This window comes from Sciurus carolinensis, chromosome 3 (genome assembly GCF_902686445.1).
Source record: "Sciurus carolinensis chromosome 3, mSciCar1.2, whole genome shotgun sequence".
NCBI lineage: Eukaryota > Metazoa > Chordata > Mammalia > Rodentia > Sciuridae > Sciurus > Sciurus carolinensis.
This window is the reverse complement of record NC_062215.1, coordinates 20,608,704-20,632,946: the sequence shown is the minus strand read 5'-3', so window position 1 is coordinate 20,632,946 and position 24,243 is coordinate 20,608,704. Positions and strand designations below refer to the sequence as shown.

Here is a 24,243-nt window from a genome sequence, read left to right as displayed (position 1 = left end):
AAATTTAAGTGGGGGGACCTTAAAGATCGACCCTCAGCTAAATGATGAGGGTGAGCGTAATTATTCTTTGTTTTCTAAAAATGGGGATATTATGTGGCTTGAAAGATCACTGAGGATTGAATGAGGTAATGCTTGGGTCAAATGTTTTGCATGGTGCTTGGTTCAGTTTCGTATTTGTTAAAAATATGAATAAAAGCCACTTTGGTTTTGGAGGAAAGGAGTGGTTCCACTCAATGTTTTTAAAAATGTCACTGTGAATTGTGTTTTTAAAAATGTCTGTGTGCCCCAGCACCCAAAAAAAAAAAAAAAAAAAAAAAAAAAAAAAAAAAAAAAATGTCTGTGTGAATTGATCGCAGCAGAACAAAAAGGGAAATAAGCTGAGAGACAGGGTGAGTTGCCTGGGCTGTCCTCAAACACCACCTGCCCAGCAAAGCTAGTGTTTTAATTCTATTTTTCTTTTTAAGAGGTGGACTTAACCTGGGGTGGTGGCACACGCTTGTAATCCAAGTGACTCTCCTAGGAGGCTGAGACAGAAGGATCACAAGTTCAAAGCCAGTCTCAGCAACTCAGGGAGACCCTGTCTCAAAATAAAATATAAAAATGGGCTAGGGAGGCTAGGGATGTGGCTCAGTGGTTGAGGGCCCCTGGGTTCAATCCCTGGTCACCCCCAACCCCCAAAAAAAGTGAATGAAAAATTTTAAAACTACATAGTACTGAATTAGTACAATTCAAAGGAATATAGATGAAAGAATATGAATGATATGAGACAGAAGCATGTCTTCATTGTTACTATATACTTTATTTAAATCAAACTATAATAATAAAGAGAAGAGACAGATGGCAGCTACCAGAATCTCTGGATTATAGATGCAAAGTATGGGATGAGTCCTTGGACCCACACTTCAGTAACAGACAGACAAGTCAGCTGCATAAATACAGAGAACATAAGACACAAGACATTTCACAGCTTTTTGCTTTGCGTTTCCATTTTAAACATATATAGGTTACAACTTTACATTTTAAATTACTACTCCACATATATGTGGCAACTGCTAAGGATGCAATGGTCCCACCCCCATGACGTCAGCAGACTTTGATCTGCAATACAGAACATTTCAGTGGGGTGCTAAATAAATCCTTAACCCATAGAAAAAGATTCTTAAAAAAAATCGAATTAATACAATGTTCTTCATGTTATGAGGAGGAGGAAAGGGAAGTAGAAAAACAAGACATCAGGGGATACTTTAAATGTATAATATCTTGGAGTCTTGTAAGTTTCATTCCCTTCCTCCAAGTGGGGGGAAATGTTTAACTGATAGAAAAAAGAAAGTGACATCATAACATCTTACAAGGAGGAAGAATACTATTCTGACAGCACTAAGATGCTTCCATATAATAAATACAGCAGGTAGCAGAGCAAAATGTCACAAGTATTGGCTTGGTTTTTATGTCTATGCTTATAAAAAAAATATTAAGCTTCTTTGTGTGGACTGAAAAGGTATTAGCCTGTGGCTGTTGGTCTTTGGTGCCTGCATACCAGTGGCCGCTTACAATCCAGACCCATCCTCTAGCAGGCTCCACTGCCAGCTGTCTGCACACTATTTCCCAAGGATTTCTCGTCTTCTTCACTTTACAGCGATAGGACTCCTGGCTCAGTTACATGCTCATGTGTTCTGGAAGAACGTATGAAATATCATCCCACGGGTGGCGATACAGCCCCTGCTTCAGTCTCTTCTGATCCAGATAGTGTCCTGAAATGAAGCAAGTGCACCTTTTCATAGAGTTCTGTTAGCCAGGTGAGGGGCAGAGGATGAGGGAGGGAAAAAATCTTCCTGACATAAAAAAAGGCAGGCATAAAGAAATGGGCAAGTAAATGCAGATCCCATAGGTAAATCAGCCACTTGGCAAAAAGGGAACTACTATTTAATGCCATTTTCCTGGGCTAGCAATCGGAGTCCTTCCCAAGAATAAAGGAACACAGGTAAGGATAAGGGGAAGGTTACAGAAAGGAAGGATTAAGAATGACGATTAAGAAGTTGTGACATCTCAGTTATGGAAACTTACTACACAGGTAAGTGATATAGCTTAACTATGGGGGCTCAAAAGAAAAAAAAAAAAAAAAATGCTTAAAACAGTGAACTCACCAATGAAGCCCATACTTCTTCCCAGCACAAAGATGCCATTGAGGGCTCCAATGTCAATATATTCATCGGCTTCCTCCCTGCAACACACAATCAACTTGTAGTTTTAAAATGGCTTACATGACTGCCCTCCTCCAAGCCTCAGTAATGATTTCTGCCCGGGGATAAGAAACTCTTTGGTTTCAAAGTGAAAAAGAAGTGCTCTGGGGGTAGGGTTAGAGGCGACATTTGTTTTCTTCTTTTACCTCTTCATACTTTCTAAATTCTCTATCATGGGCATGCATTACTCATAGTTGGCAGGAAAGGACAAAAATCAATGCTGAAGAAGAAAATGGCTGCAGTGCTCACCGAGTAAAGGACCCGCAGTTCCTAAGCATGTCTACAAATGCAACTCCGATAAAACCGTCTACATTCAGGATAAGATTTGGTTTCTGGAAAGGCAAAAAAATTCAAAGCATTTAACATCGTTTCTCATTTTTTTCCTTTGTAATTCTGCCACTGTTACTACTACTATTAATAGAAGTTTTAACATCATTTAAAAACTTCCCATTTGGTAGAGAATGTGTCAGTTCAGTTCCCAGTGTGTAGCCAAGGACTCCATGTCTAGTGAACACTTTTATCAGTTCTATTTAGTTATGTGACAGAAAATAAAAATTTCCAGGAAACCAGATTTTATTTTAGATAAATAAACTGCTTACCATTTCCCCTAAGAAACTCACCCAGAAACATGCCTAGTGACTTTTCCCTTTGTTACCTTTGAGGTGGTAATCTTCTCCACTTCCAGTGCGTAATCGAGCAGCGGGGTGGCAGGGAAATGCTGTTTGACGTAATCTTTGAGGATCTGCACTCTCATGTCAGGGTTATTTATCTAGAAATGGACCCAAAGTTACAGAGGAACCCACTCCAATACTGTTGCGAAGAGAAATGTCGTACTCGTGTTACAAATGGTCAGAGCCACACATCTTATTCTGGAAATGATTCCAGAACCTGAGCCACGTGCACTATTCCATGATTACGACATTGTTGGGGTGTTCAAGGTTTTTGAAGTCATCTCATGTCTCAAAATAAACCTTTGTAGGTCCTGTCTTCTACATTACAAAAAAGGAACTAAGCCTTGGAGACATTCAGAAAGTTAGCCATGCAGTGTTAAGCAGGTGCTCCAACCTGAAGACCTAGGTTCTAGCCACCAGTCGGGCTGCCTGCTAGCTTCTAGGGCCTAGTCAAGCTGTAACAAGGTTTTATACTCAGCAAGTACATGTTAGGAGTCGGGTAGCAAAATATCCCCCAAATCTGAGGGAAAACTAGACCTTCAATGAATGGAGTTAACCATCTCTTAAAAGACCCACATCTAGCCAGGCATGGTGGGGCACAATTATAATCCCAGCGGTTCGGGAGGCTCAGGCAGGAGGCTTCCAAGTTCAAAGCCAGCCTCAGCAATTTAGCAAGACCCTGTCTCAAAATAAAAAAATAAAAAAGGACTGGGGAAGTGGTTCATTGGTCAATCACCCCTGGGTTCAATCCCTGGTACCAAAAACAAAACAAAACAAAAAAACACCGACATCTGTCAGTGGAGAAGTGAGATGATTTAGACACACTAAATCCCAATACCAGCAGCACCCTCCTTCAGCAAAAATGGACTCCAGAAAGGAAAGAGCCTAAAGTCTGAGTGTGGCCCAGCAGGTATAGCATGATCTTAGAGGCCCTGAGCTGTAGATTAGAAAGGCATGACCTGCTCAGAATCTGAGCCAAGTTCTGCAGAGGCCAGATGGAAAGGTCCTCAGAGCTAACCACCTTCCTCAGCAGGTTTTAATACAGTCACTGCGCTTAAGCAACCTCTGGATGTCTAACCTGAGACGGACAACCAAGTATTCAGATGCCTAGAAGCGGGTGTCATACACCTGACCCTCTTGTTTAATGTGATTCATACTGCCCACCTAGATTAAGGGACTGTCCAACTAAATGAGGTTTCTGGAGATACAGGGTCAAGGAGCCCAAAGTGAAAGGAGTTACTAAGGCGCTGCCCCTACTTATAAGGCCCTAAGCAGCTGCCAATTACGTCTTGTTTCTCTTTGATCTGTATGTGTAACATGTTATGGGGACACGCAGCCCTGAAGGAGACAATATTAACTGCTAAGTATTTATTTCTTTCTCCGCTGGTCTCTGCCAATTGTGCTTCCCTTGAAATAATAATTATTGGTACGAGGACTCAACTCAGAGGCACTATGTCACTGAGCTACATCCCTAGCTCTTTCTATTTTTTGAGACAGGGTCTTGCTAAGTTGCTAAGGCTGGCCTGAACTTGTGAGCCTCCTGAGCTGCTGGGATTATAGGCATGTGCCGTCAACTTTTGGCTTGTATTGATATTAGTTTCCTGCTCCAGTGATGTCAGGTGTACCCATCTGAAATGTGAGGGCAAGTAAACCAGAGCAACTTCCAAGGGGAAGTTAGAGCCTTCCCATGATTCTGCCATTACCGTTTTCCTTCTGACGTGAGACCTGAGAAGGGGTGCTCCTTCAGCACAGATGACAGAGAACAGAGCTGCAGCTAACCTGTAGCACATGTAATGTGAATGAGAAATAAACCTTTGCTCTTATAGGTCACTAAGATGTGTGGAGCTGTTTGTTACTGTGGCAAGACACATTATCAAACATAAGGCCACCAACATGTTCCCTTCACCCTGACCTTAGTCCCCTCTTACAAAGTTCATTTGGGAATCTAAAGTTACAAAGTTTCCAATTTAGTGCACTTTTGCCATCCCAACTGAATAAGCTAAAAACTGTTCAAGGTAATCTGTATTATACTTGGCATCTGTTGACATGTTCATGACTTTCACAAGTTAGGAGCATGGCTGTTTTAACTAAATCGTCACCTCCCATCATCTCCCATCCTGTAGATCTACCCCCTATTAAGTAGATAGATAACTTACAGATTTCACTCTGTGGCCAATACCCATTATCAGTTTTCCTTCCTTCTTCATCTTGTTCACGAACTCCATGGGGATAATGCCACTGTCAAAGGCTTTACTGAACATCTTGGCTGCTGCATCCAAGGCACCCCCAAACCGATCCCCCTAAGGAGAAGCAAGCACACCCTGCCCTGAGCTTTCGGTTCCCTTCAACTTCACAAACCAATCCAGGATGCCTAAACAGCCCAGCCCAGGGTTTTACGCTCAGTTGCTCCTGGTTGCAGTCAAGTAGCCCAGTGATGTCAAAGCCCAGAACCTTCCTGTCCACCTCCCAGGATGACAGTACTTACAATGGTGAGCAGCCCCGAGGTTAGGCTGGAGACAAGGTCCTTCCCAGCCCGGGCACAGATGATAGTGTTGTGGGCCCCGGAGACTGCTGGCCCATGATCAGCTGTCACCATTAGACACATCTCAATGAATTGGCACGAGTACTTGGGCAACCTGGAGGAGGGTATATATTACAGGTGCAGGGAGAGGAAAGGTGGAACAAAGGCCAGCAGTCACAGGCCACACTCCTACTTTCTCCCATCATCCCAAACAAATGGCTAAAATTCAAGAAGGGTAATTCTCTCCCAGTCAAGTCAAGTCTCATGCCAATTCCAAGGCACAACCTCTGACTTCTGTTATTAAGTACTACTTTTAGGACAGTCAGCAATGAGGGTTTAAATCTTTTTCTTTAGCCATTTTCAGCATGAGTTGCTGCACAGGATTTAACCTGTATTTGTTGCTACCATCCTCCAATGCCAGAGAGAACAGAGGTGAGACCCCTGTCCCTTTCACAGTATAGGAGGCCTAGACCTACCACACAGCGTTCAGTTTACCCACTAATGACCAAGAAATAAGTCTGGAGACCTGACTCCTCAGGTCACGAGTAGACAGAGAGAAATCTGCTCAAGTGTTAGGACCTGTGAACTTTTTCCAGGAAGGGCCTAAAGCAGGACTAAGACCCATCTCTCTGCAGTGGGGCACAAGAGAAACAAGACTTAGACCTCGTCTACTGCCCAGTGCTCAGTGAGTCACTTACTGGGTCCCTTGCCTAGCTGTCAGTGTCAGGGAAGGGCTAACCTTGGGAGCTGCAGAGGAAAACTAAATGCTTTCTAACATTCGGGTTGACGAGACATAAATTTGCAAAGAACATAATTACTTTTATGCCTACTCCACAGTTTTATCCAGTGCCTATCATGTGCCAGGCAAGTGCTCTACCACTAAGCCACAAGCCCAGCCCCACTTCTTTAAAAGTTCTAAAAGGAAAAGGCTATTCCAAGAGCTCTGATGAGGTCACTGCTGCTTCTTCTGTTAAGAGTGGCCTTTTTGTCCTCGGAAAACTTAGGAACAGCCTGTCTCTTTCCTTCAGATTTTCAATTTGCTTGTAGCCTTAAGATTGGTCCTAGACACAGTACACAAGTCTGCCCACCCCCACTCCTTGACAGACAAAGGTCACTAACTCACCTTCTCTGGAACCAGAGGAGGCCAAGGACCCCACCAATGCCCATCTCTTCCTTGAAGACCTCAGTGATGGGCATGCCTGCATAGATGAGCTCCTGTCCTCGCTCGTCACAGATGCTGGTCATAAATGAGGCAGGTTTGCGGATCAAACCTAGCTCCTGTGCAGAAATAAGGTAGAGGGAGACAAGGCTACAGTGACCACCACAGATTTCTGTAGCCCTGTCATCTGTGCTCTGAGAAAGAGGTGCCCAGGAATGACTTGGCTGCTCTGGTTGGCCAAGCAACAATTCCCAGATAAAGGTCCCAAGAATGAAGTGCAAAAACCCTCTGATTAGACCACATGGGGTGCAGAATATAGGGGTACCACACCCTGGTACCTGCTTGACACTGAGACTAGTTCCATCCTTCACTGAGCATTTCCTGGGCCAGGTGGGGCACTAAGCTGTTTACATTCACTGGTTCATTTTATCTTCACAAAGCACAATCATTCCTTGTGTTACAGCACAGGAAACCAGGCTGAGGCTCAGTAAACCAGCCAAGTGAGCTTGGCTAGGAAACTGAAGCACACACCCCAAGGGCTATCTCTAAAGCACTTCAGATATAGCTGCAAACACCCAACAAGAATGTATTGAGGTACATAGCTGTAGAAATGGGGGAATCCCCTCTCAACATGTTCTTTAGTCAGATGAAAGGGACTGAACTCCTGAATCCTCCATTTCCAGAGTTGGAGCACCACAAGGGTATCTTTAACCAACTGTGTCCAACTTCATTTCTTCACATTTTTTCAATTGTCCCCCATGATGAACACACATATATACATTCATTCATTTACTTATTGGTACTGGCGATTGAACCCAGGGTGCTCTACCACTGTTACATCACCAGTCCTTTTTGTTCTTTGAGATAGAATCTTGCTTAGTTGACCAGGCTGGCCTCAAACCTGCAATCTTCCCGCCTCAGTGTATAGGCATACACCACTATGTCTGGCCTCTCCTCTATGAAAATTTTAAAAATTGTTTTAAGCTACATTTTACTTATAAAAGTAACACGAATGTGTTTGTCTTTTAAAAAAGTTAAAGTGGACCAGATAAAGTTATACACCCTTTCACCTCATGTTAGTTTAATGAATCTTTCTGGACCTTTCTTTCCCACTTTTATTTACATGCATGCATATACACATATGGAGAATATACAAAGGTGTTTGTGCATATACATTTTTCATAATCACAAGATGTCCTATAATGTGCCATTACTCAATGAATCTGAGCTCTATTAATGTTAATCCACACACAGCTCTAGTTCATTACTTTTAACTGCTACATGTGTAGCTCATAATGCCACAATCCACTGATAATCTCCACTTACAAACATCAACAAACAAAAAATAACCTGGATATGTTCCTTTGTGTTTTATATGAAAGCATTTCTCAGAAGTAGCTTTGTAGGTATCAGTTGCTGGACCATAAGGTATAAGCACTTTAAAAATTTTTTTGGTACTGGTGATTGAACCCAGGGTGCTAAACCACTGAGCTACATCTCCAGTCCTTTCTGTTTTAGGAGAGCGTCTGGCTAAGTTGCCCAGACTGGCCTCAAACTTCCCATCCTCTCCTCTGCCTCCCGAGTCACTAGGATTACAGGTGTGTGCCACCACTCCCAGCAAGCAATTCAAAAAATCCAATACTACTCAACTGCCTTCAGAAAGGCTGTATCAATTTCCACTCCTATCAACAATGGATGAATGCAACAGTTTTCTCACACCTGCATAAACACAATTTATTATCAAATAATTTAATCTTTTAGACCTAATAGGGGAAAACTGGTATAGTTTTATTTTGGTTCCTTTCACAGGTGAGGTGGAGGGGCTGGGGTTGTGGCTCAGAGGGAGAGCATGTGTGAGGCACTGGGTTCAATTCTCAGCACCACATAAAAATAAATGAATAAAATAAAGGTGTATCAACATCTAAAAAAACATTAAAAATAAATGAGGTGGAGCATTTTTTTTTTCACGTTAAAAGGCACTTTCCTACCTATTTTTCTGTCTCCTTTTTTTTTTTTCAGTGTTGGTACTGGGGACTGAACACACAGCATTGCACATAGTAGACAAGCACTCTATCACTGAACTACATTCCCAGCCCCTTCGTTTTATTTTGGGACAAGGTTTCACTAAGTTGCCCAGGCTGGCCATGAACTTGTGATCCTTCTGCCTCAGCCTCAAGGAAGTTGTGGAATTACAGCTGTGCTCCGGTGGTCACAGGGTCTCATTTTTGAACCCAGGGGCGCTTAACCACTGAGTCATATACCCAGATCTTTTTTATATTTCATTTAAAGACAGAGTCTCGCTAAGTTGCTGAGGCTGGTTTTGAACTTGCAACCCTCCTGCCTCAGCCTCCCAGGCCACTGGGATTACAGGTGTGTGCCACCACACTTGGCAGTCATTAGGTCTTTTAACATTTATTCCTAAGTCCTTATAGATCAAGAATATTGGCCAGGCACAGTGGCATACACCTGTAATCCCAGAAGCCTGGGAGGCTGAGCCCTAAACGACTAAGCAAGACCCTATCTCAAAATTAAGGGCTGAGGATGTGGCTCAGTGGTTGAGCACCTCTGGGTTCAATTCCTGGTACACAAAAAGAAAAATATTGGCTCTTCATCTATGCCCCATAGACACTTAGGCAGAGTAATCGATCTACTTCACCCCTGAAAACCCTCAGTGAATGCAAAACATCTCTACAGGACATTATCTGCCCCTCCTGTTTCCTTATCAGGTGACAGATGTGGGAGACAGGCTGCCCCAGCCCTGGGGAACCTGAATTTGTTTTACTCATCTCACAAGCTCCAGCAATGGGCAGTGGGCAGAGTCCAAGAGTTGATCATTGAGGTTTCTTCTAAGTGAGAGTGACATGGTTGCTCTAACTAGTTGAGAGGGCCTTGAAATTCAAATCAACTGAAAACCCAAGTTTCCTCTACTCACACTGCTAGGGATCCCAGGCACCTACCCTGGCCCAAGAGTAGTCCATGGGCACTGTTGGGGGTGGCACCTCTTGGGCAGGTACGATGACTCCTTTGGCCACAAGATCTTCATATACAGACCTAGGAGGCAGGGGAGAAGCAGGAAACAACATTCATTCTCATGGATTTTATTATTCTGGGCTCCTCTGCCTAACCCAACACTGCAGGCCTCCTCAGCTGTCAGTGGTTTCTGTCACCGGTTGGATTCTGAGACTAAGGGAAAAGAAGTGCTGGTCAGGACTGTACCACTCCCCAACCCCATGTCTCCTCTGGATGGGGCTTGATAAAAAGCTGGATCTGGGGTCCAGCAAAGGACAGAGGGAAGCAGCCCAGGCAGGTTTAGGAGATAGAAATGGGATATCCAACAACTTTTTTTTTATTTTTTGGTGGTACAGGGGATTTAACCCAGGAGCACACTATCACTGAGCTATGCACCCCCACTTTTTAAATTTTTTTTTTTTTTTTATACTTTGAGATAGTAAGTTGCAGAAGATGGCCTTGAACTTGCCATCCCCCTGCCTCTACTCCCGAGCCCAATAACTTAGCAATTGGAGGAGATACTTTCTAAACATCTCCATGTTTATGTCTCATTTACAGCCACCAACTCCCGGTCAAGGTGGTGAACTCAGAAACTGAATAGATTTCAACACAAGCTGGAACAGCCTGGGCCTGCTGCTTCTAAATCAAATTAAAACAAAACAAAAGCCAAGGGCTGGGGAGATAGCTCAGCTGGTAGAGTGCTTGCCTCGCAAGCACAAGGCCCTGAGTTCGATCCCCAGTACCGCATTAAAAAAAAAAAAAAAAAAAAAAGCCAAGAGAAAGATGTTCTTGTACTGTTCACACAGTTGTGCTAGATGCCTGAGAGGGACCAGAAATACTGAGACACCCCAATGTTGTAGAAGAGACTGCTGTCCTCGGGAAGGGTCTGGAAAGAGTGGGGAGGCCAGTCTCTTCCTGAAGGCCCACTTACTGGATGATTTCTCCAAGCTCATCGAAGCTCCGGGGCACAAACACACCTGCCTCCTTCAAAGCCTGGTTCTTGGCTACTGCTGTTTCAGAAGTCTGGTTGGCACAAGCTCCAGCATGGCCAAACTGGACCTGAAGGCAAAGGACAAAAGCTTCACTGGGCTTCTTAATCCCCCAAGGGAGAAAAAAGGGTACCAGGAAACATCAGCACAGATCACAGGCTGGTCTGTGCTAAATGTTTTACACAAATCACTCCATTTGAGCATCAAGCGTGCTCACTAAACAGGCAGGCAGGATGGATGACTCTCATTTTATAAAGAAGGAAACTGAGGCAGAGTTCAGGAGCTTACTTGAGATCACACAGCTAACATACACTGAAGCCAGGATACAATGCATAGGCCAACTCCAGAATAACCTTCTTCATACTAAGCCACATCCAACTTTCCCTGGGGGGCAGTCAGGGTTCAGGGGCATGGGAAACAGGGTTAGTTTTGAGCAATGGATGAGAAGTGAGATTACTAATTGGCAACCTTAGCCTAAGCTGAGCTCATAGACACAGTCTCACTGTCTCATTCTATTTTTATAAACATGCACCAATATTTTAAAACATTAGAAGATCTCATGCAAAAATACAAATTTCCAGCCTCTTTCCTTAAGAAAAAAAGTCATATTTTCCATCACTAGGCCTGTATCTCCACATAGCAACAACCACCCACAGTCACTGCCCCTGTGTCAGAGCATGCACGGAGGCAAGATCTGAATCCAATGGAACATAGAAGATAGCAAGGGAACAGAAGGCCCATCAGGAGTTCCGTGGTAACTGTCTTTAACTAAATGATGAGGAAAATGAACTAACCTAATGAAACATCTGGTACAAAACCCTGACTCAGGGTGGGGTACAGCAGGCAATCTTAATAAATAACATTTAACCTGTACAAACAATGCTCACTACCGGTCAAGCATTTTCTTTTCCTTTTCCCTTTTTTTTTTTTTTTTTTTGATGACACTAAGGACTGATCCCAGAGGTCCCCTGTCACTTTGAGACAGGGTCTCATTAAGTTACCCAAGCTGATTTGGAACTTGTGATGCTCCTGCCTCAGTCTCCCTGGTCATTGGAATTACAGGAGTGCACCTCTGTGCTGGCCCCATTGTACCCTTTCTTAGATTTAACATATCTTGAACTCTTTCCTCATCAGCATAACTTGGTTCATCTCATTCTTTTCGTGCCTGCCCAGTTTTCCATTATGGGGCTGTGCCATAACAACAAAGCCCGATAAGCATTTAGGTCATTTCCTTCTTTTGCCATTACCACACTGCAGTGGGCATCCTTATACTTGGAATGATTTCTGCATGCATTCCCATAGGGCAAATCTGCAGAGATGAAATTACTTCTTTGAAGATGTGCATTTTAAAATTGGACAAAAACTGCCCCTTGGAGGTGCACAGGAATCTGAAGGGGAAAGCCAGCTTTCTAGGGAGAAAAAATAGTGTGACCAAGGCTTGCTGGTAGAAAACATTTCAGTTTTACAACTTAGGACTGTCAATCATTACTGCAGGAAGTCTTGAAGGCCAACTTTCCTTTCTATACATATATGGCAGTAAGGTAAGGTTTTTTAGGCCCACAGGCTGTTCCACAACTACTGATGAACTAATTGGTGACAAGTGCTCATTTCCTTCAGTTTCCTCACGTGATGAACCATCTTCAAGACAAAGAACTTCTCTTAGCTGTATCACAGGGGCTCAAGTGTGGCCCCAACAGAAGACAGACACTTCAGCTCAGCAGACAAAAGAAGCTCTGACAGTGCTTGTGTTTAACACTGATTATGTGCTGCAGGCACTTTCACATGCATTATGTCATTTTAGCACATCAAGCACAACCCCCCCTTCCCTCTCCAACCTCTCCTGTATGGTGTCCCTACCAGGCCCCTCCCCAGCTAAACCTGTGTCCTCTCCCTCCCCGGCCTCTTGCACTGGCCAAACCCTTTTCATCCCCTAAATGCCATTCATACATCACCTTTTCAGCAAAGCCTTAGCAACTCCTGCAAACACAAGTAGGGACTCAGAGCCCTGTGGGCCTTAATCTGCTGATGAGACTATTTCTTCCAAGTGGATACAAGTTCCAGAGAGCAGGGCTCTGGCTGGGCTTTGTAGTATCCAAGCAAGTAAAGCACTGATGGAGCTAGCGGCTTAATGCAATGACCACATGGCTCACCTCAAACGCTCCCTCTTGCCCCCCCATTCCACACCTGTTTGTGACCTGTTCCCACCATACCTCGGAGGAGAACATGGTGGCACACGTCCCAATGCACCAACAGACCACCGGCTTGGTGAGGCGGCCCTCCTTGATGCCCCGACAGATCTTATATTCCTCAGTGCCCCCTATCTGCCAAGGAATAGAAAATGAGAAAAGTTCACAAGTTAGCAGAACTCATTCTGAGTCATTCCAGGACTAGCACTACAGTAGGAAAAACTGCCCCAAATCATGCAGGGGACAAAAGTCACTAAGAGTCCTAAGAGGTATAACTTGGCTACAAAAGTGGGAGGATGTGAGCCTTGATCAAACAAAGTTTAGACTGAAAGATTCAGTCTGAATGAAAGGAGGAATTCCACAGGACACCAGGTTTTTCAGAAACATATATGGAGGTGCCAACAGTGGCAACCTCTAGGTTGTGTCTCAGGAGTAGGACTAATAAGAGATTGTGAGCTTCAGGTACATACAACCAAAATGCTTGTATTTTTTTTTTTTTAACTGAAAAAATGTTTGACCCTTTAAAAAACTGAATTCATACATTATTTCTATAATCATAAAAATATTGGAGAAAGGCTGGAGTTGTGGCTCAGTGGTAGAGCATTTATTTGCCTGGCATGTGTGAGGCCCTGGGTTTGATGCTCAGCACCACATATAAATAAATAAAATATGAGATCCATTGACAACTAAAAATATTAAAAAAAAAAAAAATTAGAGGGGGTGACTAGGGATTATACCTCAGTCACAGAGCACTTGTCTAGTATGTACAAGGTCCTGGATTTGATCCCCAGCACAGAATTTTTTTTAAAAGGGGTGGGGGAATAGGGGTAGTTTAACATCCTGACTCACCTCTCCAAGAACCACAATCATTTTGACTCCTGGAGTGTCCTGGTAACGTAACACGTGATCCATGAATGTTGAGCCAGGGTACCTGTTGACAGCAGGGAGGACAGAGAGGATCAGAAGGTGGTCTGGAAAGTTCTAGGCAGGTTTGTAAGGCTCCCTTCTTTTTTTTTTTTTTGTGGTGCTGGGGATTGAACCCAGGGCAAGCACTCTACCAACTGAGCTATATCCCAGCCCTGTGAGGCTCCCTTCTATACACTGGGACACTGGATTTTTTCAAGGGTGTGGGTGTCCAATGAGGGTTTAGAGAAGCCCCAGAAACAAAGGTGGTGGAAGGGGCAAGGTAGTACATGTAAAGGAAAAGAGAAGGGAAAAGAGTGGAGTTATTTAATTGGCAGAGGAAGAAACTGGGCACAGAATAAGCCTATCGTAGAGGTTCATTAGGCAGTATGAGAAGGCCTGAAAAGCACATGTGGTGGTTTTAAACTATATCCATGAATTTGTAGGAAAAAGTAGAACCAAAGGCCTTTGCTTTGGAACATGGGTCAGATATAGCTTCTCATGAACAAAATATGGCAGAGTGATTCCATGATATTGAACTCCCAACACTAGGTTATAAGTGTCTGGCATTCTCTCTTGGATGGCTTACGAGAAGTTACTCACTAAGAGGTGAGTGTCAGTCCTTAGACAACTGCCACGTCCTTAGGACACTCACCCAGACCACAGCCAGTTATGTGAATGAGCCATCTCTAGCCACAGGCAAGCATTCACTCAGCAGCCTGCAGCCCTGCTGACAACTGCGACTTCATGAAAACCCGACCCTGACAAGCCAGAACTGCCCTATTGAGCTTCTCCTGAATGCTGGACCACAGAAACCCCAAGGATAAGTCTTATCATTACTTGACGCCATTTTGCTTGGGAGCAACTTTATTTTTTTAAAACACAGCAATAGATAATCTATTTAATTCATGTGGAGCCATGTTCCAGGATGACAGGTTGTTGCCCAAGTTTCTACCCCCACCCTTTTTTTTAGTACTGAGGATTAAACCCACAACCTCAAACACGTAAGTTAGTGTTCTTCCACTTAGCTACACCCCAGCAGTTTCTATGTATTTTTTCTATTTTCTAATGTCACAAGAGTTTGCAAAAGGAATAAAGCTAAGGAGACCTCTCTGTAGCTCTGTGTGCTTTTGATATTCTCAAGAGCATTACATGTCCAAGGGGACAGTATAACAAGCAGCATTTCCTAGACCTCTGTGACGTGCAACCTTTGGTCAGAGAGCACCCAAGGATTGGTGTTCCCCTCTGATTACACCCCTGAAAACTGCAGCCAAAGTCCTTCCTATGGGGATCCTATCTGACATGATGTGGCCAGGGAGATAGAAAAGACCAAGCACTTTCCCAACAGCTTTTGGTTTTTCAGCCGGACAGCAGCAATTTTAAAGTAGCAACAAAAATAAACAGCAATGGCTAATATTTATTATGGATTTAGTGTCAGGCATTACTCCACATTACTCTACTGATGATCTATTGATCATCATTTCCACTAACAATAATAAGATAACACTATTCACTACAATTAACATTTACTGAGCATGTAGTAAGTGTCAGGCCATGAGTTAGCTACTTTAAATATATTATTTCACTTAGCCCTCCCAGCAACCCCATGAGGTAGGGGCATTTATTTTACCCATTTGATGGGTAAGGATGGTGGCAGTCTAGGGAGATTAAGTAACCTGCCTAGGACGCCTGCTGGGAAACAGGAAATCTGGGATTTGAACTCCTCTGGTCTTTGATTTCAGAACTGGTTTTCCTAACCACTGCACTCTGCTGCCTCCTTCTGGCTGCATTATAGAACAAAAAAAAAAAAAAAAAGAGGAAAGACAGGAATTACCTCCAAAGCCCTGAAACACCCTTAAAACCACATTTCCCTGTATTTTTGGATTTCATAATTCTGCCAGTCTTGAGGCTGAGTAGAAAAATCTCATTTTATGGACTTAAGCAACATCCCTGTTGGCCTGGAGCTCAATGGCCGAATCTCAGTGTGGGAGGCCCCTCCCCAGCCTCCAGCTCATTACCTGTCCCCACCAATGGCCACACCCTCATAGACGCCATCTGTGGTCCGAGAGATGATATTGTTGAGCTCGTTGGACATGCCTCCAGAACGTGAGACATAGGCCACGCTGCCTGGGCGGTAGAGTTTGGAAGCCAGGATGTTGTCCAGCATCCCACCTGTATTCCCAATCTTAAAGCACCCTGGCTTGATGCCCCCAACCTGCAGGGACAGAAAGGGCGTCAGAGAAGGTTCTTGACTGACTACGGGTGCAGGGGAATCACAAATTTCCCATATTACCTGCCAAGCCCCTCTGGAGAGAAAATGGCTGAGAGAATTAATATCTGCTTAAGGAGTTTCCTGCTTGGGAAGAATCCCTTGAGACATTATGCAGAAAAAAGATGGCTCACTACTACAAATTCAGATGAGTACACTCAAGTCACCTCCATTACTCCAGAGGGTCATGCACCTAGCAAAGGTGTACAGCAGAGCTGGGCCTCTTAGTGGTCCATCATATACTGCCTCTGAGATAAAGTTCCCATGTTTAGTTAAAAAATTCTAGCTTCAAAATTTTAAAGCAACAACTAAGTATAAACAAATATTCACAAAGCAATTTTTTCTTATGTGAAGACCCTCAGGTCAAAAGTAAGGCTTCTGAGGGCTGGACTTGTGGCTCGGTGGTAGAGCACTTGCCTGGCATGCGTGAGGCACTGGGTTTGATCCTCAGCACCACATATAAATAAATGAATAAAATAAAGGTCCATCAACAACTAAAGAAATAAAAATTAACGACAAAAAAAAAAAAAAAGCAAGGCTTCCAGGTAGTCTTTTCTTCTGTTTATAGTTAAAGGAATAATCAGACTGTACTATGATTATATTAAAGTAAATAAACACTAACTGGCCCCCCCCACCAAAAAAATAAAAAGTTTCCCATTCGATCCTTGGAACTACAAAGGTGATGGTCTGTGGAGTTTTACTTTAAAAACTAATTGAAAATGAACTAACTCAACAAGTACTCCCCAAATCTTCCCAGTCTAGGAAAGGGACCGAAGAATCAAAACTTATCCTAATGGCCTCAAGTTTAAAAGGCTTTCTGGAGGGGACACTCACAGTGGCAGGCCCAATGATGGTCACTCCCTTCTGGTCTGCCTTCTTGATCAGCTTCCTCGTGAGGGCCTCGGGGATGCCTTCTGCTATAATGGCGATGGTCCGGATCTAAAGGAGAAGAACAGCCCCTTCCTGTGAACTCGCCACCCGACAGGCACAAGGCAGCACAGTTCAAGGGTTCATCTCAAGACAATCAGTACAACTCCTTCTTCCCACAGGCCTCTTTGCCTACCCAGGCTCTAACCCATTCTCCAAAAGAGGCAGTGGGTAGATAATGTCATAGTATTTAGTAAATGTTTCCAAGACCCTGCTACAGTCAAAGCTGCTATAGTCTCTCACCTCAATACTCAGATCCCTACCAGTCCTTGCACCTACCCAGAAAACAGCTATCTGTGGCTTTTCCCTGGTACCTGCTGAGTCTTCACCATGTCATCGCAAGGACAAGGCCAGTGAGTGAAAAAAGCTGCTTCCACACTCAGCCCAGAAAGTGGGTTGAAGGAGCAAGCCAGAAGGGGATGTATCCAAGAATAATCTCTGGCTCTGGACCGGAGTCCAGAAACAACTTCTTGTAAAGGGTTAAAATCATGGTTTAGCAGGGTGTGGCACTGTATACCTGTAATCCCAGTGGCTCAGGAAGCTGAGGCAAGAGGATTGTAAGATCAAAGCCAGCCTCAGTAACTCAGCAAAGCCCTAAGCAACTCAGTGAGGCTTTGTCTCTAAATAAAATCCAAAAAAGGAAAAAAAAAAAAAAAAAAAAAAAGAAAACAAACAAAAAAAGGGCTGCGGATATAGCTCAGTTGGTAGAGTGCTTGCCTAGCATGCACAAGGCCCTGGGTTCAATCCCCAGCACCACCACCACCACCAAAAAAAGGTGGGGGGCAGCTGGGGCTGTGGTTTGTTGGTTAAGCATCCCTGGATTCACTCCCTAGTACCAAAGGGGGAAAAAGAAAAAAAAAAAAAAAAAAAAAAAAAATGATCATAGTTAGCCAGGCACAGTGGTGCATGTTTGTAATCCCAAATGCTCAGGAGGCTGAGGCAGGAGGATTTCGAGTTCAAAGCCAGACTCGGCAATTTGTTGAGGCCCTGAGCAACTCAGCAAGACCATCTCAAAATAAAAAATAAAAAGGGCTGGGGATAAGGCTCAGTGGTGAAGCACCTCTGGGTTCAATTCCTGGAACCTCCCCCACAAAAAAAAAACAACAACAACAACAAAAAAAATTTTGGGTCATGTGGTCTCAGCAGCAGTTTTTCTAGAGTGAGAGTGGCTGTGGACAACATGTGAATGACAACACTGCTGTGGGTGTTTTCCTTTTGGTAGTAGGGATTGAACCCAGCCTTGAGCTACATCCCGTTTTTTTTTTTTCCCCTGCTTTTCTTTTCGGAGATAGTGTCTTGTCAAGCTGCAGAGTCTGGCCTCAAACTTGTGATCCTCCTGCTTTAGCACCTCCTGCCTCCTCATGCCTGGTGCTGACTGTGTTTTTTTTCTTTCCCACATTTTTTTATTGGTGCAGTTAGGTTGGCTGTGTTTTGATAAAGCTTTATTTATAAGAACCAGTGGTGAGCTAGGTTTTGCCTGAGGCAATAGTTTGCCCAAGTCTGTTCCAATCTTAAAAAAGCAGTTCATTTTCTTTTCTTTTCATCTAAATATCAAAACAATTTGATGTTCTCCAGTTATAAACTGGAATAAGCCGATCTAGAGGATCAGACAAAAAAGAATCAATATCCTTATCTATAAAGAGCTTTTACAAAACAGAAGACAACCACCCAAAAGAAAAAAAGGGGAAGGAGGGAACATCATAGAATACAAATGACCAATTTTTAAAATCTCATCTTAGTTAATGATCAAAAACATGCAGCTGGGTGCAATGATTATATATTTGCAATCCCAGCTACTCAGAAAGCTGAGGCAGGAGGATGGCAAGTTTGAAGTCAGCCTCCACAAGGTCTTGAAACCCTGTCTTAAAATTAAAAATAAATAATAGAGGGATGGGGTGTAGCTCTGTATTGGGTTTGATCCCCAGAATTGCAAAAATAAAGGAAGGAAGGAAGGAAAGATGGGGCTGGAATGGGGCTCAGTGGTAAAGCGCCTGTGTAGAATATATGAGGGACTGGGTTCCTGGAGGTGGTGGGGTTAGGAAGAATACTTGCTTAGCCCTAGCACATATGAAGGGCTAGTTCTGATTCCCAGTGCCAAAAAAAAAAAGTAGAGAGAGAGTGCGTATGAAAGAAATACTAATTAAATAGAATACCTATTAATTTCGACAAATGTTTAATGTTGTGTAGGGGACAAAGTGTACTACCAGAAGTAGTTCACACCACTAACTCCATCTTTTTCAGAAGTCAGCATGGATCAAAAGCTTCCAACCTGTACAGTCCGATGCAGAAATTTATGTTAGGGGAACAGTTAAGGATATATGCAAATGTTAACCCACAAAGTTTATCATTAGACTTGGAAAAGCAAAAACAACGCTACCAACATGTTATTTACTGATGTGGAAAGAGTAAGTGAAGAAAGATTACACATTAGATATGTGCAATATTACTCCATTTGTTCAAAATCCAGAAAAAGTTGTAGAAGAGGTGTGAATAAGGTCAGCCACCATGTCTCCATGAAATGTTTTCTACTTATAATTTAAAAGTATTTTAAATTTTTTCTATGATAAATATTTCTGACCCTTTTTTCAGCCAGTTTTGGAAAGCAAAGAGAAGATCTGGTGGGGGATTAAAGGCTGGAACTGGCCCTTTGTCAAGGTAAGCAGCCCATTTGGCCTGGCCTGATTTCAGTAAATACTCAAACCACTGGCCTCTCCCAACTCCCATTCCTTCTGTGTAAGTCCATAACCATGGACACCATTCTGGAGTCATCCGCTCCCCACTCCAACACCTCCTCCCTGTACCCCCTGCCACAGCCTAACCACCTACCTGTGCATAATTCATGGTCTCCATGGTGCTGTCGTAAGCAGAGCGGAGAGAGGCAAAGTTGATCAGCACATCTACCTCTGGGTGCTTCTTCATGGCATCAGCCATGTTCTTGAAGACAGGGATCAGAATCTCCTTGTGTCCCCAGTAAAACTTCTGTTTGTGGTCCCCACTGTGAGACAGTAAAAGAGTTAGGACACCCTCAACCAGTCAAGGACTGGTGAGAGTGAAACTAAAGGGAGGAACTTCACCTAGAAAGAGAACAGGCATGGTCTCAAAGACTCTCCATCTAAGGGGAAAAGATCTCCCAGGAATACCAACTGCCCCAGTCTCTGGGATGGGCAGGCCCTTCCCCTACAAAGGCCAGAAGCTAATTGACACCCCTACCCCCACCCCTCCCGTCACCCCAGCTTCATCTCAAAGGGAGAGAGGAAAGGAGGAATCCCACTGGCTAGCCATCTCCATGCTGGGGCATGACTCACGTGAAGGGGTAGACCATGGCGGCCACGGAGGGCTCATCTCGGGAGCACACGTAGTCAAAATCCAGCATGCCTTGCACCGCCCGGGTCTGCATGCCCCACACGATGGCCTTGGTGTGGCGGCTGAAGAGAGTGGCGCTCTTTCCTGGTGGGCAAAGACACAGCGAGTGCACCCAGAATACACTGCAAGGAGACCTCAAGGGGCAGGGACTGCCTGCTAGATCCATCCGTGCCCCGAGTCCAGAAAGGTGGCCCATCGAAACAGTGAAGAATGTTAGGATGATGGCATTGTCAGAACTTTTGGGGGAGGAGGTGCCTTAGTTTTTCTGGAAGGAGGCAGCAGAGAGAGCAGAAAGAGCTAAGATCTGCCTGGCTGATGAACAGCACCTCAACGAACAGATAAAGAAGTCCCCATGTAGAGAACAGGCCCTACAAGTGAAGCCACCTAGAGTCCTACAGGCCAAATTTCATAAGAAAGGTAAATGGCACATCCGTGTGGTCTTAATAAATTACGTTAAAGTCACTATAAAAAAATGTTCAGCTCTCCCCATTTTGATGGCCCCAGGACTTTTTTAATCAACTCCCCAACAATGCTTATCACCCTGGAATTCTGGACATAAAAATAGCTGTGGTCAGGGTTTGGATTCTGTGTCAGTGTAGGTCCAAAGAAGAAGTATGCTGCAGCCAGGGCCGAGGACAGGGCAGCCTTATCTCTGAGGTTCAGCTGGGCTCTGGCGCAAGGTGAGAGAGCAGGCTGGCAGCACAAGCCCCCTGACCTCCTCTCCTATTCCTCCCAGACTCCTCCCTTCTGCTGGATGGCTCTCACTGCTCGTAACAATACTCTGGGACACGGTGAGCAGAGAATGATGAGGGGCAGAAGGGAACAAAAGGAGCTGGTGGAAGTAATGCTCAGTCTGAAGGGAAAGGCCCGCTTGCCACTAGGCAGGAGGTAACTTCCCCTTCAACCCTTGTAAGGCAGGTGAAGGAAAGCAGTCCTAGGGGAGGCTCTGAGGTCCCCAAGGAGAACAATGCACCTACCCAGTGGCATCTGGTACTAATTAACCTAAAGTACTCCTGCAGGCATGGCTAACCAAGTTCAAGGACTGATTAAATCCCTGTTAGGCCAGCAGTAAGCTTCTCAGGACAGAAAGCTCCTGATATTGCAGAATCCTGGGACTGTCGCTTGGATCTACGGATGGATGAGACATGGGATCTCAGAACAATGGAAGTCATCTAACCCCATTCTCACACTTTCTAGCACCAAGAAACTAAAGCCCAGAAAAGTCAAATGACAGTGGTCCAAGGTCATCTAGCATCAGAGACAGGAATATGAAGTGACTTAAGAAGCAGCTCAATTGTACAAAACTATAAGCCAGTGGGGGCTGTGCCATTCCCAGGGGGTGTGAACACTGAGTCTGTGGGCATGTGCCACACACACACATCTACACCCGCCTGTCTTTAGAGATCAGGACAAAGCCCACATCTCTACACACCCACACACACCTCCAGCACAAAAGGGCAGAGCTCAAGTGCTTGCATCCTCAAGCACAGGGAACCAAAGGGGGGCCATCATCAGCCACCGGCAGCAGGGAAGCCCCAGAACTCTGCTGGGGAGAGCAGGTATGTTCCCACACCCCAGGCTCCTCCTCTGGACCTGCTGAGGATAGGGCTCACTCCCTTCAGTCTGCTCTGTTCCTGTCCCTGTCCACCCTCCTCTGTCCACTTTTCCCCACAGCTGTTACAGAGAGTAAGGGATTCAAGCCCCCTCCTCAGAGGCCTCCTTCCTTTGAATGGCGAGATGAGGACTTAGTCTGTCCCTGTCCTTTCCATACTTAGGTCCTGCCAGAAGCAGAAAATGTAGGGATTAAAAGCAAGTAGAGGGCTACAATCGGCACCCTTGCCTATACAATCGGTATCCTTGCCTAGTTACTCCTTCCCTTCCCCCTAGCAAGTGGTCCAAGTCACCCCAGAAGACTCTCCTGTACCCAGAGCTGTGTATGTCAAAAAGTTACATGGAAGCCCTGAAGCTTAGAACTGATTAACTGAGTTCGTCGATCAAGAGGTAAGTGTAAGCATGCGCAGAAAACATGCACTGTAAATGGTGACCTTAGACACCAGACAAAGCCCAGACCCCTTCCAGTGACTTCATCTATAGATACACTGCACACCCTTCCTGGTTTCTCCCTCTCCTCTACCTAGCCTGCTCTTCCACCAAAACCTAGGAGAAATCTAAACCTGTTCTGGCATTAGGCGCCCTGGGATGAAGTTCACAGTGCGGAAGCTGAGGCAGGCCAAGTGAGAAGACAAGGACATGTGAAATGCAGATGAGCATCAGGAGTGACCTGGGGCTCCCTGCGCGCCAGCAGACACTAACACCTGTTGCTCTCTGCCACTCCCCTTATGGCTGAATGGCTCCCTCCTTCCCAGGGGACCCTCCCTCCTAACACCCCTGCACTCTCCAGGGCTGTGGGCACAGCTCTAGGCTCTCGCTTGCTTGCAGTCTTCACCTTCCTCCCAGGCAAGCAGCCAGAGACAGCCAGCCACAGCGAGGAGAGTGCCGAGTGGGCTGAGTATTGATCAGGGGTGGGAAGGGACAGAGAGCAAAGACTAGGACTTGGGGGCAGGCTACACCAAGGCGGGGACAGAAAATATACCACACAACACCGTAACCCACCAGGAGAGGGAGAAACAAAGCACACGGAAAAATCGTAACCCACTAACAAAGCCACACGCAGAACTGGAGCAGGGTGGGGGCATCCTACCTTGCAGGGATCTTGGACTTGGGACTGAATCTGTCAAAGAAAATGACCAAGGCAACTGAGTGACCTGCTGATGGCTGAAGGCGTTGGCAGGAGAGTGGGAATAGGGAAGGGCCCATGATGAGCCTTTCCATGCCAATGCCCTGCTTATTTTTGCAATGGACAGGAGGAAAGTCAACAGAATGGGCAAAAGCACCAGCCAGCAGAAACAGAAGCAGCAAAGGGCAAAAGATCCCGGGATGCAGAGCAGGGTAGTGGGATGAAGGTGAGGTGGGAGTGCCGAACACCAGCCTCCCCCAGTCCTCTGGAGAGACAGCTGGGTGACATACTCCCAACTGCGCTTTCAGGCTGGTCAGGTCTCAGCCTCTTAATGCCAGTTCCTCTTTATCCCCATGAAATACAGCATGGTGTTTAGGCTGGCATGGGGCTGGATCTGTCATTCTCTGCTGGGAACAAAGCTCTGGCTTGGGGCCCACAGGGCAGTGGCTCCTATTCATGAGCCCTTGGACCTCGTGTCACCATTTCCCAAAATGCCTTAGCATAGTCTGTATCAGGAAAAGGTACACAGGCAACGTTGGCCCAGTGGTAACCAGTGCTGCTCAGCTAACGCTGCTGCCAGGGCTGGCCGGATCACAGTTCAAGGAATCAGGACAAAGATGAATTAGGCGCGGTACGGATGGGCTAGGAGACAAGAGCCTTTCTTACGCTGTACTCGCACAGGAGGGAATGTGTGCCTAAGAGTCCCAGCTAGCTGGGAGTCGGGTGGGACTTCTGTTGTAGGAGCTTGCTCTGCGGTCCTGAGCTCTCAGCTCCTGCCCTGGGAGGACTTCCCATCTCCTAGTATTTCTGAAACTCTCTCTTCTCCACAGCCTCCCTCATCAGCTCACAGCTCCCCAGGAAGACCAGGGGTAGAAGCAGATGGAGAGTGAGGTGACCCAGGACAGTGTGGGTCCTTAGGAGAGCCCACAGGGAAGGCTCAAACCACCTCATTCTTGTGTCTGGTTCTCACCCATGCCAAGTCCACTCTCGCGGCAAAGCCCAAACTGCTTTCTATCACCTCTGCTGGCCCAAGCAGACTAAGAAAGGGAAGAGGCAGGGAAGGCACCAAGGCCAGTTCCTGCAATGTACGAAACCTCTGGGAGTTACCTTGAGGCATGGCAGGCTTGGCCTTCTTTGCAGGTGCCACCTCATCAGCCCTGGACTCAGAAAAAGATGCTGTCCTGCTGGGGGCTGGAGTCTGGGTGGTACAAGGAGAGAAAAAGATTACAGTTACACATATGGATGCAGGGGGACAGCCACTAGTTCTTA

The 24,243-nt window shown here is 45.3% G+C and overlaps 1 protein-coding gene across 3 annotated transcripts in view; it reads right to left on the bottom strand.

Moving 5' to 3' along the window:
• Positions 1–785: 785 nt before the first annotated feature.
• The window catches only part of Acly (ATP citrate lyase), a 40,889-nt gene continuing 17,431 nt past the window's right edge, over positions 786–24,243 (bottom strand). For 2 of the 3 annotated variants that reach the window (XM_047543335.1, XM_047543333.1), the window contains exons 13-29: positions 24,082–24,172; positions 22,939–22,968; positions 20,180–20,321; positions 19,701–19,869; positions 16,782–16,886; positions 15,697–15,893; positions 13,625–13,706; positions 12,800–12,910; positions 10,532–10,659; positions 9,549–9,642; positions 6,556–6,710; positions 5,397–5,547; positions 5,068–5,211; positions 2,896–3,009; positions 2,490–2,572; positions 2,145–2,221; positions 786–1,751 (exon numbers count right to left, since the gene is read on the bottom strand). In XM_047543335.1, coding sequence (XP_047399291.1) covers positions 1,657–1,751; positions 2,145–2,221; positions 2,490–2,572; positions 2,896–3,009; positions 5,068–5,211; positions 5,397–5,547; positions 6,556–6,710; positions 9,549–9,642; positions 10,532–10,659; positions 12,800–12,910; positions 13,625–13,706; positions 15,697–15,893; positions 16,782–16,886; positions 19,701–19,869; positions 20,180–20,321; positions 22,939–22,968; positions 24,082–24,172 — 1,968 coding nt within the window. In that variant the 3' untranslated portion in view covers positions 786–1,656. The remainder of the gene's footprint in view (positions 1,752–2,144; positions 2,222–2,489; positions 2,573–2,895; positions 3,010–5,067; positions 5,212–5,396; positions 5,548–6,555; positions 6,711–9,548; positions 9,643–10,531; positions 10,660–12,799; positions 12,911–13,624; positions 13,707–15,696; positions 15,894–16,781; positions 16,887–19,700; positions 19,870–20,179; positions 20,322–22,938; positions 22,969–24,081; positions 24,173–24,243) is intronic. The other variant, XM_047543336.1, reaches the window with a different exon arrangement.